The sequence below is a fragment of the Cyprinus carpio genome, chromosome A13 (assembly GCF_018340385.1).
Source record: "Cyprinus carpio isolate SPL01 chromosome A13, ASM1834038v1, whole genome shotgun sequence".
Taxonomy (NCBI): domain Eukaryota; kingdom Metazoa; phylum Chordata; class Actinopteri; order Cypriniformes; family Cyprinidae; genus Cyprinus; species Cyprinus carpio.
In genome coordinates this window covers 2,967,491-2,984,019 of record NC_056584.1, presented here as the reverse complement: position 1 = coordinate 2,984,019, position 16,529 = coordinate 2,967,491, and the positions used below count along the sequence as shown (strand labels likewise).

General features: G+C 36.3%; 1 protein-coding gene across 1 annotated transcript in view; it reads right to left on the bottom strand.

Annotated features, from left to right (window-relative positions):
• LOC109108178 (neurexin-1b-like) overlaps positions 1-16,529 on the bottom strand; it is a gene marked incomplete at its 5' end in the record, with an annotated part of 133,584 nt that overhangs the window by 110,467 nt on the left and 6,588 nt on the right. Inside the window, 4 exon segments of the mRNA XM_042768406.1 lie at positions 6,754-6,873; positions 14,467-14,640; positions 15,760-15,778; positions 15,780-15,951. Coding sequence (XP_042624340.1) covers positions 6,754-6,873; positions 14,467-14,640; positions 15,760-15,778; positions 15,780-15,951 — 485 coding nt within the window.

Genomic DNA, 16,529 nt, shown 5'->3' with positions numbered 1-16,529 from the left:
CGCTGTTGATATCTGTGCAGTTGTTAGATGCGGGAAGTTGAATCAAGCATCACTGGTAGAAATGGAAAGAGAAGACTTGGGTGTTGCAAAATCGGATATTCGGCCCCACTTTTAATAAAACATAAATTCATCCCCTGTACTGTGTTCAGTGTGTTCAAGTAGAGGTTTTCAAGGGCTGGTGTGAATAAATCAAATTTTAAATTCAAAGAGAAAAGATTGTCTAAACATGAGGAGATGTGAATATTACGGAGCGCTAAACACTCTCCTGCAGTGGATGTTTCAAACATACTCGAAGCCTGAGGGCGCTCTCTTGCAGACACTCCAAAAAGGACTCATATATGTAATAACTTTACGTGTCAGGAAATCCCTAATATGGACAAAGGCATCCAGCTATCACTGTAGCTAAGCATAAATAAAAAAGACAAGACATGTACGATTGTGACAATATATGGTTTACTTCTTAAAAAAGTGTAGTATATAAGCAAATAATAAAAATAAAATAATGAAAACATAGTAAAAAAATATAACATAGTACATGTAGTATATAAACAAATCATAAAATTGCCATTAGGAAAATATAGGGAAAAAATATTACAGAGTACAAATTGTTTTCACTATTGCATTTGATTTCTTAACTAATTAAAAGTAAAAGATAACAAAAATATATAATATATGCTTTTCCTATATTTCCCCTCTGCCTGTCAGCATGTCTCAATTTCAGCTCTGGGGCATCAAGAAATTGCCCTCTGGAGGCGGGTTTATGAAGCAGTTTAGCCAATTGCTGTTAACATGGTCAAGACATGATATTAAACTGAGGCAATCAGCATCCTCAAATCCAAAACAGGTGCTTTCTATGTCACCCCAGATGAGCCACTGCTAAAGTCAGGACTGGACTGTAGGGGCTGAATAAAGCAAACCAGTTTCTCCTTTGCAGTCTCCTTACTGTTTTTCCCTGACACATTCATAATCATTAGTTCTGCCAATGTGCTGTGGCAAGCTTTATGCGTGTGCTTGAGCGCTTATTAGGATATGTAGGCAATTAAAAGCTCATAATAATGATCTAAATGGTTTATTAATAAACGTGCAATTAGTCGACTAATGCTTAAAATGAACGACTAATAGTCGACCAGAAAAATCCTTAGTCGAGGACAGCCCTAATGACAACTATAATCAAAGTAAAGACAATTACAACTGCATACATAAAGTCTGTTATTATTAATGAGAAACAAACTGTGTAAGTGCACTCTCTAATACACACATTTCAGTATGGTCGCATGTTTGGTGTGTGTTTTATATAGAAGTTTGAGATGGTCAGTGGTGTTTATGTATATATGGGCATCAGGCACTGCAAACACAGACATAAACACTCGCTCTGACAGTGGAACTGTTCACTGATGATCTTATTTGTGTTTGTGTGTGTGTGTGTGTGTGTGTGTTTTGCTGTGTTTAATAATTCTGAATGGATCTGTATCTGTATGCTGTGGTTAAGAGCCCGTCCACACGGAGACACGTTTAGCTGTATATGTAAAAATTTAGTATAGTAACGACGTTTCGTCCAGACAGATCTGGTGTTTTGGGAGCCTGAAACCTCAATTTTTTGAAACCGGGTCCCAGAGTGGATAAATCTGAAAACAACACCCTTGCGTTTTACCCAATAACAACAAATCCTTAAATTATGATAAAATAACACCACATCACAACACTACTCAAACATACACAAAAACCACTACATAACAGCAACAACAACAACAATGGCGGACTACACGCTTGTGTTTGTGCTGCTGAAGCTACTCAGCCTATTAGCTTTACTAAAGAAAAATCTAAAATTACTAGAGCAAAAAAGTTTGAATACAGTGCGCAAGGTTTATGAGCATGCTCCACATCTTCTTCTCTGTTGTTAGTGTATCTCTGTGGCAAAATTACAGCACCACATACTGATCTGGCATGTATACTACATTGTTTTGAGTCAGTTTCAGTGGTTTTGTATGTACGCAAATATTTCTTGAGACAATGCTGTGATTATGGATTTTCAATTTTTCTTTTTTTTAGAACAAAGAACAAAAAAATTGGAAAGGGAAAGCTCTGGCTCCGTGTGGATGTGGCCTAAAGCGGCTGGTATAGTGACCTTTCAGCATCCCCAGGTGGTCCTGTTTGGTATTGCAGCTTGGCTTGTAGTTTATATATAAAAAAAGCTCAAAACAAATGTATCATTTAATTTTTCCTCACTATTTTTATTGTTGCACTGTATACATGAATTATTAACTATGAAAATGAAAAGAAAATATTTTAAATTTACCATCCTTGACCTAATCCTGAATTTGGTAGAACAATTATCTTCATGTAAAACATGTTTCAAGGTTTTCCTTATGTAACTTTTTTCTTAAACTTTTTCTTTAACTGTTTAGCATTAAATCATATGGTGTTTGCTAAAAATTGTTGGATGTGGCACTGCCCTACCAAGAAAAATTTCCACCAGCCTCCACTGCTTAATTGGTTGTTTTGCCATTTCAGCAGGACTTTACACACTGTCCAATCAGCTTACAGCATGTCTAATCCACCCGACACCCCATCATATCAGTGCATATATCAGTCTGTGTAAACAGGTGAATTTGGGACATATTCTGAGTCACAGTCGTATCATAAATTGGATTTATAATGCATGAAAACATCATCCCAGCAGACATCTAAAAACTAATATCACACACATACTGAAACAGTTCTTCTGCACTCATCCTCCATGTATCATAATTAATGTAATAAACTACAGTTCCTAGGGAATCTGTTTGAACTGAATAAATGGACTTCAAATGTCTGCCAAAAATTCCTTGGTTGTAAATAAATGCAAGCATAGCTTAGAATCATTTTTTTGCAGATGACCCAAAGTTAGATATTTTGGTATATAATAGCACAGAAAGAGTGTTCAAATTCTTTTTTGGTGACACTGTAAGTGAAGTCAAAACATCAAAATAGCTCAAATACTCACTAACTCACTTCCATCTAAGCCTGGGTTGCATTGTGTGACTCTATGGATGTGTTATAATCTGATCCTAAAATAAAAACCCTAAAGAAAAAACCTAAAGAAGATACTAATATAAGAAACAAATATTATGTGAGATGGTGAGTGAGAAATTAGTAAGATCTAGGATGTGAGATGGTGAATGAGAAACAAATACAGCATTGCAAATGCCCTTCTATAAATTTGTTTCATCTCACTGCATTGTTTACTCTGTGTGTTTTAATGTATTGTGTGTTTGTGCTCCGAAATGCTATGCTGCTACCCACCATGTCCTGCTCGCAGAGACCCAGGTGATCTGTTAACAGTGATAGGCACAGTGTGGTGGTTCTTGACTCGATCGGTGACGTGTGTCCTCACAAGGGGCTCTGATCCAGCCGTGATGCCCAGTGAGAGAGCTGTGAGGTACAGGGTGAGGCAGGCAGCTGAGGCCAGACCCCGGATAAGGATCTCAGAGCAGGACTGCCAGTCCACCAGCCTCCAGCCACCCAACATCTTCAGAGTGAGAGAATGCCAAGACACACGGATGCTTCAGCACACCTGTCTGCCCATTCTGCTCACTTACACACACCTCCTTAAAGAAGAAGCACTACAAATCCAGAAATCAACAAGCCAGGAGAAAGTTCACCTAGTCCTTGTCTGTTTGTCCTCTTTAAAATCCACAGTTTAAGATAAAATCCAACATTTGATAAAGCAGGAAAGAATATTTTCATTTATGGACCATAAAATCATAATATGCAAATTCGCAAACCCAGTTACTTAACCATTACTCCCAGTTGCCCGAAATCATGACAACGACTGAAACATCCGGCAAAAACAATAGAATGGATTTCCTGAGGTATCAGCACATGCAAGAAATCAGGCATTTTCTGAATTCCAACTCTGAAATCAGAATTTCTGATGTTTTTCAGCTGAATATTATATTCAGTCTTCTTTTAAGAGAAGCAATCCCAAGAAATCCATCCAAAGCTGGCTAAGAGTCTCCAAAAAATGGTGAGAGCTTCATTTACACTCTTTCCCGAGGACAACGTTTCCTGCTCTCCATGGAGAGAGAGATCTCCCCACACACCTGCGCAAGCTGCATTTCCAGCCACAAGACAGAGCACAGAGCAGCTCCGGAGGCTGTCCAAGAGAGAGAGTAAGCGGTCGGAGGAAAAAAAAGGGGAGGAAGAGAGGGAGGGGGAGTGCTAGCAGTGGAATCAGGGCGTGAGATCACCGCTATGCAAATGTTCAGCCAAAACACACCAAACACTGCAGAGAAACACACTGCATAAATGGAGAAACTGGGATGCGTGCTTTGTTGTTTTTTGTAGACTATATTCCCATCACTCTGTTGTAAAAAAAAATAAATAAATAAATAAAATCATATTAAAACCATAAATATCTCACTTTCCTCTGGCACTTCCAATTAAAGCTATTTTATCTCTCCGAGTCTGGATTCACCCCTCTCTCTTCCTGAAAGTAGAGCAAGGATTTTCTTTGGAGACACTTTTTGCTCGCTCCAACTTAAAAGAGACTTTGTGCCATACGTCAACTGTCTCTCCAGATGCTCCATCTGCTGCCCAACACCAGGTGACGTCAGTAGCAGCGAGCACACTGCATCTGCACGGCACATAAAGAGCCGTCTGTGCAGGCGAAGCAGCCAGGCAGGCTTAGCCCTCAAGTGTCATCCATTGGGAGGAAGCTGCTCATTCAACCACCAGGAAAAAGAAGCACACACAAAGAAAAGGGCTGATAAATGTGTGTTTGTGTGCAAGCATGTTACCTTTGCAGATGTGACCGCTGCTGATGAAAGCAAAGCTCAGAGTTGCAGTTACTATCACAAATTTATATATTTATTTTTACAAACTGGTGTCCTGAATGTAATTGCATTGTGCAGCAAGGGGAAGAACTTATTTAGTGGGCTGAGAATTTAGAAATTGTTTGTATTCAGAACCAGATTCACTTTTATAAATATTGTATACCATATGTGTAACATTTACAGTGTACATATATATTCACACATTCATAAGATGTATATAAACATGCCATTATGCATGTGTGCAATGTATTTTTGAATCTGCTTGAGAAAGCAGTGATATTCAACAGTTTACAGGGCTAAAATTTTCCTTTTAACCTGATTACAGTCATTTAAGATTTAATCGAATAGTAATTTTATTCAAACTGAGCTCAGATGAGACTGACTGAGGTGTTTAATTTGTGGCTTTCCAGCTTTCAGTCCGCCTGAGGAATCAAACTGTAAACAGAATTTTTTTTTTTTTTTTTTTTTTTTTTAGCTAGTCTGAGGGATTCTGTGAGAAACCCTCACCCTTCCTGTATCTGAAGCATGATGAACACGATTTCCTCTTCTCTGATCACACATCCTCCAGTACCATTCATAACTAATACAAGTGATCTGGATCTACCGCAGATTAGCCGCGTTTCCACTGCTGGGCTTGATTCAGCCTCCTCAGGGAATTACCTTGGTCCAAAGAGGGCCAGCTGGGGCTTGAAATGTGGTCACAGACAAAGGCAGATGATCAGAGCAGATCCTCATTTCCCACATTTTCATGTCAACATTTATGACATTTAAAACCATTTTCCAGCTCAGCTGACACTATTGGGTATTTGATAAAAATGACATCATAACTTCAGTGCCGATAGCCTCAGTTTAAGTTCCAGTGTTTGGTCTTGTCCCATTCAACTCTCTCTCTCCATCCCACATTGCTTCCTGTCTGCTCTCATATAGCATTATCCAAATAAAGATGAACAATGGCAAAAATAAAATCATAAAAATAAAATTAAATAGAAATATTCCTGCTTTCTGTCCGGTGGCTCCCTGTCTTATATTTATTCCCTGCAAGTGACACATAATACAATAAAAATGAGAGATGTGATCAACAGTGGCCCAATCAGATGTGGCCCAACAAACACAGGAAGGCAAATGCTGTAAAGTGCATTCTTCATTTCCATCAGCACAGGGCTTTACCACCACTATTAGCTTTAAAAACTCAAGTAATCAATCCGTTTATCTACCTTTGATCTTACATTTGTCTAATTACACCTGGTTATTCAGTCGTTTCATATGTCTGCCATTGCAGCACCATACTTTCAAGAAGGTATCTTGAGTAATTAACTGAGTGAGTTTAATGTTGTTAATTAAAGAAGACCCGAAACACAAAATAAATCAAATAAGAAATGTATACTTAATCTAGAAAGTGTTGTGTGTGCTTCACATGAGTGCCCTCAAGTGGTGGCAGAACTTGCAGCACACTGAGACCAGCAGAAAATCAATCTAGTACAGTATATTTACTGTATTAAATCTAAACATTTTCCTCACCAAGAAAAGACTCTCAGACTCTTTTTTTTCCCCTTTTTTTAAATCTAAATGATAACTTGCAAACAGTATGCAATAGATCAAATCAAAACCGGACTAGAGAATACAAGTAAAAAAAAAAAAAAAAAGCATAATAAAAACCTTAATACAAACACATCACCTACCATCACACAACACACACCTATTACAAATAAAGATTACATGCACAAAAACACACACACATATCAACATACAGTACACACACAACCCCACAAACATCCTATGACAAGCTCAGCACACTTTACCCACAGATGACAAACAATGAACAGCAAAGAGACGGTCACCTCATCATTATTACCATGCTGCACTGCTAGTGTTACAACCCCACATATCAACCAGGCTACTGTTGCACTTTTTAAAACAGGATGCAAAAATTCTCGCTTACCATCATTACACAAAGGTCCTCCGTATGTGGTCATGCTGCAGTCGCAGGTGAAGCCTTCCCACTGCTGAGTACAAACCCCCTGATTGGCACAGGAATGCTCCTGACAGGTAGTGCTGGGCCCTGCAGAAACAGCATCATCAGAGACACAAAGACATCAGGCACGAGAGCTAAGTTATCACTACAGTACACACGGTGTCATATGTTTTACTACAGTAACACTATGTTATTATTGCACTCATTCATGTAGGGGACACTCACACCACAAGGGCTCCTCACAAGCTTATGAGCCAATCAAACACATATACAGCACGTAAAAGTAAGTTTACTTACAAGTTAAATAAATAAATGCAATCAATGTATCACACAATCTCAAAAGTTTGATTGTTAATTCCTTTGCATAGCTAAGATGTTGATTGTCATGACAACAACAAAGATTATGGTGGCTCAGATACTACATTTAATATTACACTGCATTTTAAATACAGTACCCTCTGGAGTCGATTAACGCGTATACGCGTATCTGCGTATACACTAACCATAAACCCCTCTGCCAATAATGCCAGGCTTCTGCATCTGCGGAGATAGGAACTTGACATTCCTGTAAGTTATTATTATTATTATTATTTTTGTTGTTGTTGTTGCATTTGGTGTATGATGTCTGGAATCAAGACACTTTGGTCTAGTGCTATACTTACAATGATTTAATTAACAACAAACTAAATGCATCTATCTTTTTTAAGTATATATTTCCAAGGCTTATCTTTGACAGCCCTTGTTTTTATTTAATAATAATAAAAAAAAGAATACATAGAGAATATGACATAAATGTAAAAAATTTTATTTAATTAAGTGTAAACATGTACAGAAGAGGGACAACACAACAGAGATGAACTATATGTCTAACAGAGAGCAAAAGTGAGAAAATTTTTATGCAAACTATCTGCTAATCATGATTATACCAGTAATTGTATTTCCAATGAAAACTTAGGAAATATTAAAGCTACTGTATGTTGCTACTGCAGTTATTAATCCGGCCTTGTGCATTTTAATGATATAATGCTTTTCCCTAAAATGGACATTTTAAAGCTTTGGGTTGTCACAACGGATATTATGGTTTTATCAAAAACTTGGTAAAAGTGATGGAGTTAAAATTTATATTAAATCCAAATTTTGTAACTCTATGTCATGATCTGCAGTTAAAGCCAGTTTGAGCTGCTTGCTGTTAAGATGAATGTGTATTATAATAATATTATTAGCGATTCACACAATAGAGGACAATAGAATCAAACAATCCAACAAAAGAGCAACAAGATATAAGTATTGTAATAAGTCATGTTTAGTCTAACACAGTACACGTAGCAAGGTTTTTTTTTTTTCCTAAAAATAAAAAGAATAAAAATTAGATAGATTAGAAAAACACATAGAGAGAACTAAGGTACAAGAGCTGGGCTTGTAACAGCTGGAATAAGGCCATAGATGTGGGGTGAAGACAGATGGTGGTGGAGAAAATCCACTGTCAGGAAGACGCTGATTGGTGGGCCAAGGCAGTCACCCTTGGCAAGCAGGGGCAATAAACAAAGTGGGTACGCTAAAGGGGTACCCTGAGCATTAAAAAGTGACGCCAAGCGATCCTGACCAAGCATCAATATATGACGAGTTGGGAGTGAGAGCATCCTGCATAACCAAGTTCTTAAGAGCCTCAGCTCCATCCTGGAAAGTAAACAACCTGCTGCAAATTCTCTTCTACCACATGTAAACCCTGTACAGTCAATTGCTTTCATCAGATAGGGGGAAAAGTCTACCATGAATATCTCGCCACCACCAGAGTGAGGCCAGATCTACTTAGCCTTTGTCAAGTCAAGTCAAATCACCTTTATTTGTATAGCACTTTATACAATACTGATTGTGTCAAAGCAGCTTTAAAGTGTCAAACAGGAAAATAGATTGTCAAAAATGCATAAAGACTATAACAGAATCATTTTTCAGCAAAATAAAAATAATAATAATAATAATAAAAAAGTCATCCAGTTCAGCTCTTTTCTAATAGTGTCTGGCTTGCTTAGTTGGGGACACTGATTGCACAAAGTCGACATTGGCAAGGAACCAAATCTCCATCGGTGACAGAAATGGAGAAAAACCTTGAGAGAAACTGGGATCAGTCAGGGGGCCAGTTCTGCCAATCTTGACTGATTGTACAGACACTATTGGAAGAGGGCTGAACAGGATGATGTCATCACTGAATCATCAATGAACTGACTTTAGCTGGAAAATTGACTCTTTGTTATTGTCTTCTTGCATTATTGACAAACTATTTTCCTGTTTAACACTGTAAAGCTGCTTCGACACAACCAGTATTGTATAAAGTGCTATACAAATAAAGGTGACTTAACTTTACTTGACTTAAGATGGCTCGGATAAAGGCCAGATCATTGGTGAATAAGACGTTTATTTTACATTAACTTTTTTTTTACAACCAACGATCTGAATTTGTTATTTGTGACTGAGACATGTTTGCCAACTGAGGATATGAGTCCTTTCTCTGAACTTGTGCCTTCAAACTGAACAACTTTAAACTGCCCAAGAACAACTGGGAAAGTTGGCGGCTTAGCATGCGTTCTTAAAATCTGCTTCACTTGTCAGACTTTAAAATCTGAGACTTTCTCCAGTTTTGGGGTTACTGTTATTTCATCTGAAATGGGACAAAAACTTAGCGATTGCTAGTGTTTACTATCCTCTAAAGCCAAACAAAGATTTTAGACAGGAGTTTGCTCATTTTTTAGATGGAATAGCTTCTCGGATTTTCTTGACTTTTGATTATTGGTGATTTTAATATTCATGTCTGACGTGATACAAATCCGCTTGCTAAAGAGTTCAAAAGTCTTATTAAATCTTTTGACTTAGTCCAAATTGTTACGGGGCCTATACACTCACTCAGCCATTCACTTGACCTTATTTTGTTACATGGTGTCACTATTTATGATCTTAAAAATGGGGATTTAAGTTTCTCGGATCATAACCCTGTGATGTTCACCTATTCTATTTCAGATCAGGTTGTTAGAAGAAGTCCAAGAAGTCTATTATTTGGTCGCGTGTGTTTAGCTCTACTTTTAGTGATGATTTTGTTTACCATTTTAATGAGGCTTGTAAGCAATAATGAGGCTTGTATGTCTCTCTTGACTGTCCCTCAAATAACTTCAGAATCAGAATCAGAATGAGCTTTTATTGCCAGGTATGTTTACACATACGAGGAATTTGTTTTCATGACAGAAGCTTCCACAGTGTAACAGAAAAAGAACAAGAAAAAAAAGAACAAAAATATAAAAATATTAAAAGAATAATAATAATAATAATAATAATAATAAAAAAGAACAAGTAAATAAGGAATAAAAATATACAAATTGACAGTTGCATGTACAGGTATATTATGTGCAAATTAAAATGTAGATTAAGTACTCTATGTGTGTTGGATAAATAAGTGTATAAGTTTATAAATATTGTGTGTTCCACAATAATTGTCAGGTGTTCATGAGATGGATTGCCTGAGGGAAGAAACTGTTGCTGTGCCTGGCCGTTCTGGTGCTCAGAGCTCTGTAGCATTTAGATAGATGCTGAACAGCAACTTACTTTATTTAATTAAACCTGTCCTGAAATTTTAAACTCTATTGCCCCATTTCGGACTAAGCAACTTAAACCTAAGGCACAGCCATGGCTAAATTCTGATGCATGAGCTCTGAGACGAGTATGTCGAAAATGGGAAAAAGCTAAAAATGATCAAAGAAAACAAGATACATGACATTAGACAGCTTATCTCTAGCAGTTTGATGACCCAGCTTCTGCTTGTGAATGCTTTTTAAGGTACTTTACAAACAAGATACATGACATTAGACAGCTTATTGTCCCCATAAACTATGAGAAGTTAAAACTAACCACATCTGTAAAATATAACATTCCATATCTCTATAGACTGTCTTCATGAAATTGTTATGAAGTTAAAACTAACCACATCTGTAATGGATATTATTCCAGCATGCCTACTTATTCAGTTCTTTAATATCACTGGGCCCTGTATCCTATCAATAATAAATAAGCAACTTTCTGTAGGATTTGTTCCAGAATATTTAAAGCATGCTACTGTTAAACTTCTGCTGAAAAAATCTAACCTTGCTGTGACAGTTCTCTTGAATTTTAGGCCAATTACTAATCTTCCTTTTATTTTTATAAACCCTTGATAGGGTAGTTTCTGTCCAATTATACATTTTTTTTGAGTCAAATGGAGTCTTTGAAATCATCCAGTCAGGTTTTACGAAACATCACAGTACAGAATCTGCTCTTTTAAGAGTTCTAATGATATTTTAGATAATACAATACATGTTCGGGGTTCAGACACACTCTCTTTTTAAATCTAGATTAAAAACACACCTCTTTGGCCAAGCATTCAAATAATGCATCTCATAATTTTGGACTGCAGTTATATCTAATAAAATGTGCATTATTATTCTTTAGCTTGGGTTAAACCAATTAATTTTACTTGGCTGGAACAGCAGCTACGCTAATTATGTCTCTATTTGTTTCTCTGTTATGCCACGGGATTTACATCCTGTGGTAACTAGGATTTACACAAGCTCCAGCATCCATGCACACAAACTGACAGTCACCACTGATTAGCTACTCCTTAATATTGTAGAAACTTATTTTTCTGTAAAGTTGCTTTGCAATGATTTGTATAGTAAAAAGCGCTATACAAATAAACTTGAATTGAATTGAATATTTTATGTTGATTCTGGGAAATCTGTAATACTTCTGCTGTTGGATTTGAGTGCGGCCTTTGATACGGTTGATCATGATCATTATTTCTCATCTTGAATGTTGTGCGGGTATTAAAGGTCATGCACTGAACTTGTTCAAATTAGAACCAATTTGAACAATAGAATTTTTTCTGTTTATATAAATGGATGTTTATCCTCCAAAGCACGTTTGACCTTCGGGGTTCCTCAAGGATCTATTCTTGCCCCCATTTAGTTTTCTTTATATATGCTCCCTTTGGGCTTAATTTTATATATAAAATCATCCATTAAAAACTAAGGTGTTGTTTTTTACTCTCCCCTGTTATTTGATTAGCAGGTAAATGCAGTAGTCAAATCATGTTTTTTTCCAGTTGAGACTACTGACCAAAGTTGAAAGCTTTTTAACTCCTGCTGAGTTTGAGAGAGTAATACATGCATTTATCATCTTTTTGACTAGACTACTGCTATTCAGTCTATATACAGTAGGTATTGGTCGATATATGAACCGCATGCAAATTGTCCAAAATGCAGCTGCTAGACTTTTTACTGGCACACGTAAATTTGAGCACATCACCCCCTTCTTACTCTCTCTGCAGTGACTGCTGGTATGTTTTAGAATAGAGTTTAAGATTTTACTCTTTGTTTTTAAGGTCTTAAATGGGCTGGCACCTTTTTATTTATCTGAACTTGTGACTGTTAAAATATGTGCTAGATGTTTAAGGTCATCAAATCAGAAACTGTTAAAGGTTCCCATTTCACAGTTTAAAAGAAAGGGAGACCAGGCTTTTTCCATAGCTGGCACCAAATTATGGAAATCATTATTGTGTGTAATTTTATTATGTTCTACAGAATCTCTGTTTAAAGTAAAACTTAAAACCCAACTTTTAGAAAAGGCTTATAATACTTGAGTTATCCTGAGCTTGTTTTTCCTCTGTATGTACTATGTCATTGTGTGTAATTTTATTATGTTTTATTATTACAATTGTGGCCAATATTCTGGGATTCCTCTGAACTTCAAACTTATATTTTTTCATACCTCCCAGATAAACTCTTTTTACATGTAGTTTTTGGGACTGTACGATTGTGGCCAATATTCTGGGATTCCTCTGAACTTCAAACTTATATGTATTCAATTTTGTTTTCACGTGATTTCTCTCTAGTGATCACAGTAAAATCTCCAGTGTTGAAATCCCAGTGTTAAGGACTTATACAACAAATAATTAAATTACAAGTGTTAGTTTCTTCTAAATACATTAATAGCTATTAGGATCAGATTCTAAAGTGCAGATCATGGTATCCCACTAGTTATGTAGTTACAAGTGTTACAAAATCCTTCAGAAGGAATTGCTATCCAAAAATTACTAAAACCTCAAAAGCTTACAAGGACTTCAGTCATTTACTAGTGGGTTACCATGATCTTCACTTTAGAATTAACTATGCATTATTCAAATTCAACATGAAACTGTACTGCACATAGTGTCTTAGTAGTTTTCTGGGAGTTAAGAAAAAATAGTAGTTATTAATTAGCTTCTAGTAAACTACTGCATTCAACCAGCTACTGCACACTACATATAATGCTTAGTATAATAGTCAAGGCATTATATCCAGCCATCCATTGACTTGTTGGGCCACGCAAAATGATAAAATAAACCAGTCCAACAACTTTATCTTTTGAATGCCCTAGAATATATTGTTCACTACAAAGACTTCCTTCATAAAAGATACACCTGTGTATCCTCTCTGAAGCTACTCAGGATTATTCCTCTGCCCTCACTCCTCTCATTCTTGCACGTCATTCATCATGGCAGAGTTTTATTGGATTCTGGGTCATAGGCTGAGATGGAGGAGTGATGAAACTCGGCAGTTTCACTAGGGAATGCAGAAGCAACCACTGTCTACACTGCATGTTATTCTGCATCTAATTTCCACTGAAAGCAATCAACCACAATTCAGTTTAATTTAGAGGCGGGGTTTTCTGAGATATACCTCATTAGCACATTTAAAAATGGGACTGCTGTCTCAAGCAAAGCTTGATCAAAGATTTGATGTTATCAACCTTGTAAACTTTTAATGAATTTATTTCAAACTCAAGAGTGCTGAATTTGGTTCCCTGTAACTAATAAAGCACTTACTTTATTTATTTATTTTTACAAAATTCTTAATTAACAACATAAGGACAGAAACTTGTGCGTAATGTTAATTTGTGAGAAAGGATATTCCAATTAATTCCAAACATTTTTCTTCAATTCCTCCACCTTGTTTGCTTTCCTTGCATGCCGCCCTTGAACCTTAAGAGGGAGAAGAAAGGACACAAGGAAAGCAAATGAGGATGCACCAATAATGAATTGAAAAGCACCAGCAGCTATACAAGGATATCTGTATGAGAACAAAGCAGCTGCCAAGACAAAGGTCAATGTGTCATTTATGTAAAGCAGGAGTGTGATGGAAACAGTATGAAATATTTATGTTGTTTGTGGTATAACGCTGTGTATGAAAGGTAGATTTCATGCAGCAACAGCAGAAATTATGCTATCCATTCAAGAGTGTTTCCAGCAGACACTGAAAACTGCTGCATTTGCAAGAGACACAATAAACGTCCATAGCATGACAGATACAACAAATCTTTGGACAAAAGCAACAATACTCAGAGTGAAATGATTACAAAGATAAACTTAGTAAACCAGTAATGGCAAATGTTAATCATAAAATGCAAATAGAATCTAACTTTTTTTTTTCTTTTGCTATTTACACTTGCTATTTTACACTTAACACTATTTGCTCTTAGTGCAAATAGCAACTTCTTTTAGTATGAAAATGTCTATAGCCAGCTGGTCACTGTTGCAAAATAAACCCTGACAGGGTGATCAGATCTTATATCATCAATAATTACATTATTCTGCTTATTAAACATTAAGAAATATGTTGTCACCTTCACATCCTCTCTCAATCTGTCCAACACAGACCAGCGCTTCGGACATCAGGTCTGGCAAATGGCTGTTTAGATCCACAGATGCCAGACAGCCTTGAAATCCTTCTTTTGCATGAACTAACTTGGGTAACTCTTTGTATATCTCCTCAGGAACACCACCAATGTAAAGGTCACCTGCAAACACAGCCAGAAAATTGGTTATTTTGTAATGGCAGGGAAAGCATGTTTGTAAATGTTTATAATAATATAAAAGAAAAATCTAGTTATGTTTTGGTAGGGTTAAGGGATCTAGAATATGGTCATGCAGAATGAGGCATTAAAGGTGACCTATTATGCAAAAATAGCTTTTATAATGTGTTTGAACAGAGTTGTGTGGCTGCAGTGTGTGAAATCAGCCAGCCTATAATGGTGAAAAATACACCCACTCATTTTTTTTTAATAATCCCAATAAGTCATAAACAGTCTCTCCAAACGAGTGGTTCCAGATTTCTCCAGATTTTAATGTCAGCACAATAGAGGCATCATGAGTGTTGTGTTGTGTATTGGGATGCACCAATGAACATAGGAGTCTCCATGGACTCCCTCCACCTGATCCGCTGAGGACCAGTGTGGGGCAGTAACTAGTTACTGGTAACTAGTCACTTTAATAATATTGCTTTTTGCAGTAACTAGTAGTGTAACTAATTACTAATAAGATTTCAGTAATACTATTACAGTTACCATCCATAAAACTACCCCTACTGATTTGAAATCCAGCAATTAGGCATTTGAATTCACCAGTGCATCAAGAAAGCTTGGAATATGGAAAAGCTTACATTCAGGGGATGGAATAATTGCAGTAACACTGATTTTGTCAGGAGAAAAGGTGATCTGAACACAGATGTGTAAGTTGTGGCATTACTTTACGCTGGTATTAAATGGCTTGCCTACCCACATCGTGTTTTTTGGCTCATACCCTAAAACTGGCCATTTCAACAAGCTATAACAAATTACCTGTGAGGTATTTTGAGCTAAAACTTCACATCTGGGGACATCAGAGACTTATCTTACATCTTGTAAAAAGGGGCATAATAGGTCACCTTTAATACATGTTTTATAAGTACTAATAAACAGCCAATATGCTAGTAATATGCATGCTAATAAGCAACCAGTTAGAATTGAATAGTGTTCCATAGTGTAGTGTTACCAAATTATATTTAATTCATAAAACTATACAATCTTCACCTTTGTCACAAAAAAATGCAGCAGGGCAGGGTTATTGGCAAGTTAAAGTAACATTAATGTGTAATTTACCTTTTAAGTCAAGATTTTTTGGCACCCACGGTGATCTGGGTAGTGATTTTGGTGTCGATTTTGACAGTGTGTAGGTTATTTGTGTCTCTGGAGATGATGATATTGTGCCATTGGTTGTCATTAAGAGGTTTGTTTGAATTTCCTTTGATGAGATAAGCACCATTTCCCAGATCTGAGATGTAATGCAGGTAACTAAACAAAGACCTCATGAAATTAAATTTAAGTCAATTAGCAGGTGCAAGCTAAATATATTTTAGCTTTCAGTTCCCCATGGGGAAGAAAAATCACAGATATGATATCTTTAATATTTGAACTGATTTTCTCAGAGAAATTTTTTTGCTGACATTTTGCTGAAAATAATAATAATAATAAAATCTTGAAAAAAGACCTCAATAAAATGGCATGTTTCCTCAAGAGATTTAGAAGAAATCCCCCAATTTGTGAGCAATAAAAAGTGAGAGATCTCAATATGAACTTAAATATTTCTTAAAGTGACAGCTACAGTATGATATCAACTATATTTTATAAGCTTTTAGATTGTATTTTTCTATAGTCAGCTCAATACTGTCTCAGCGCCTGCAAACCTCTGATAAATTAAATAACTTTTTAGAATCATTTCTATATATACTAATTATACTTTGACTACCAAATACGGATGGTTTAAGAGATCTAAATCTAAACCGTTCTCATATAATAATAATAATCATAATAATACATACTAACCTGTGCACATTCATTTATTTACCTAGAAATGTCTTTTTTTTTTCTTT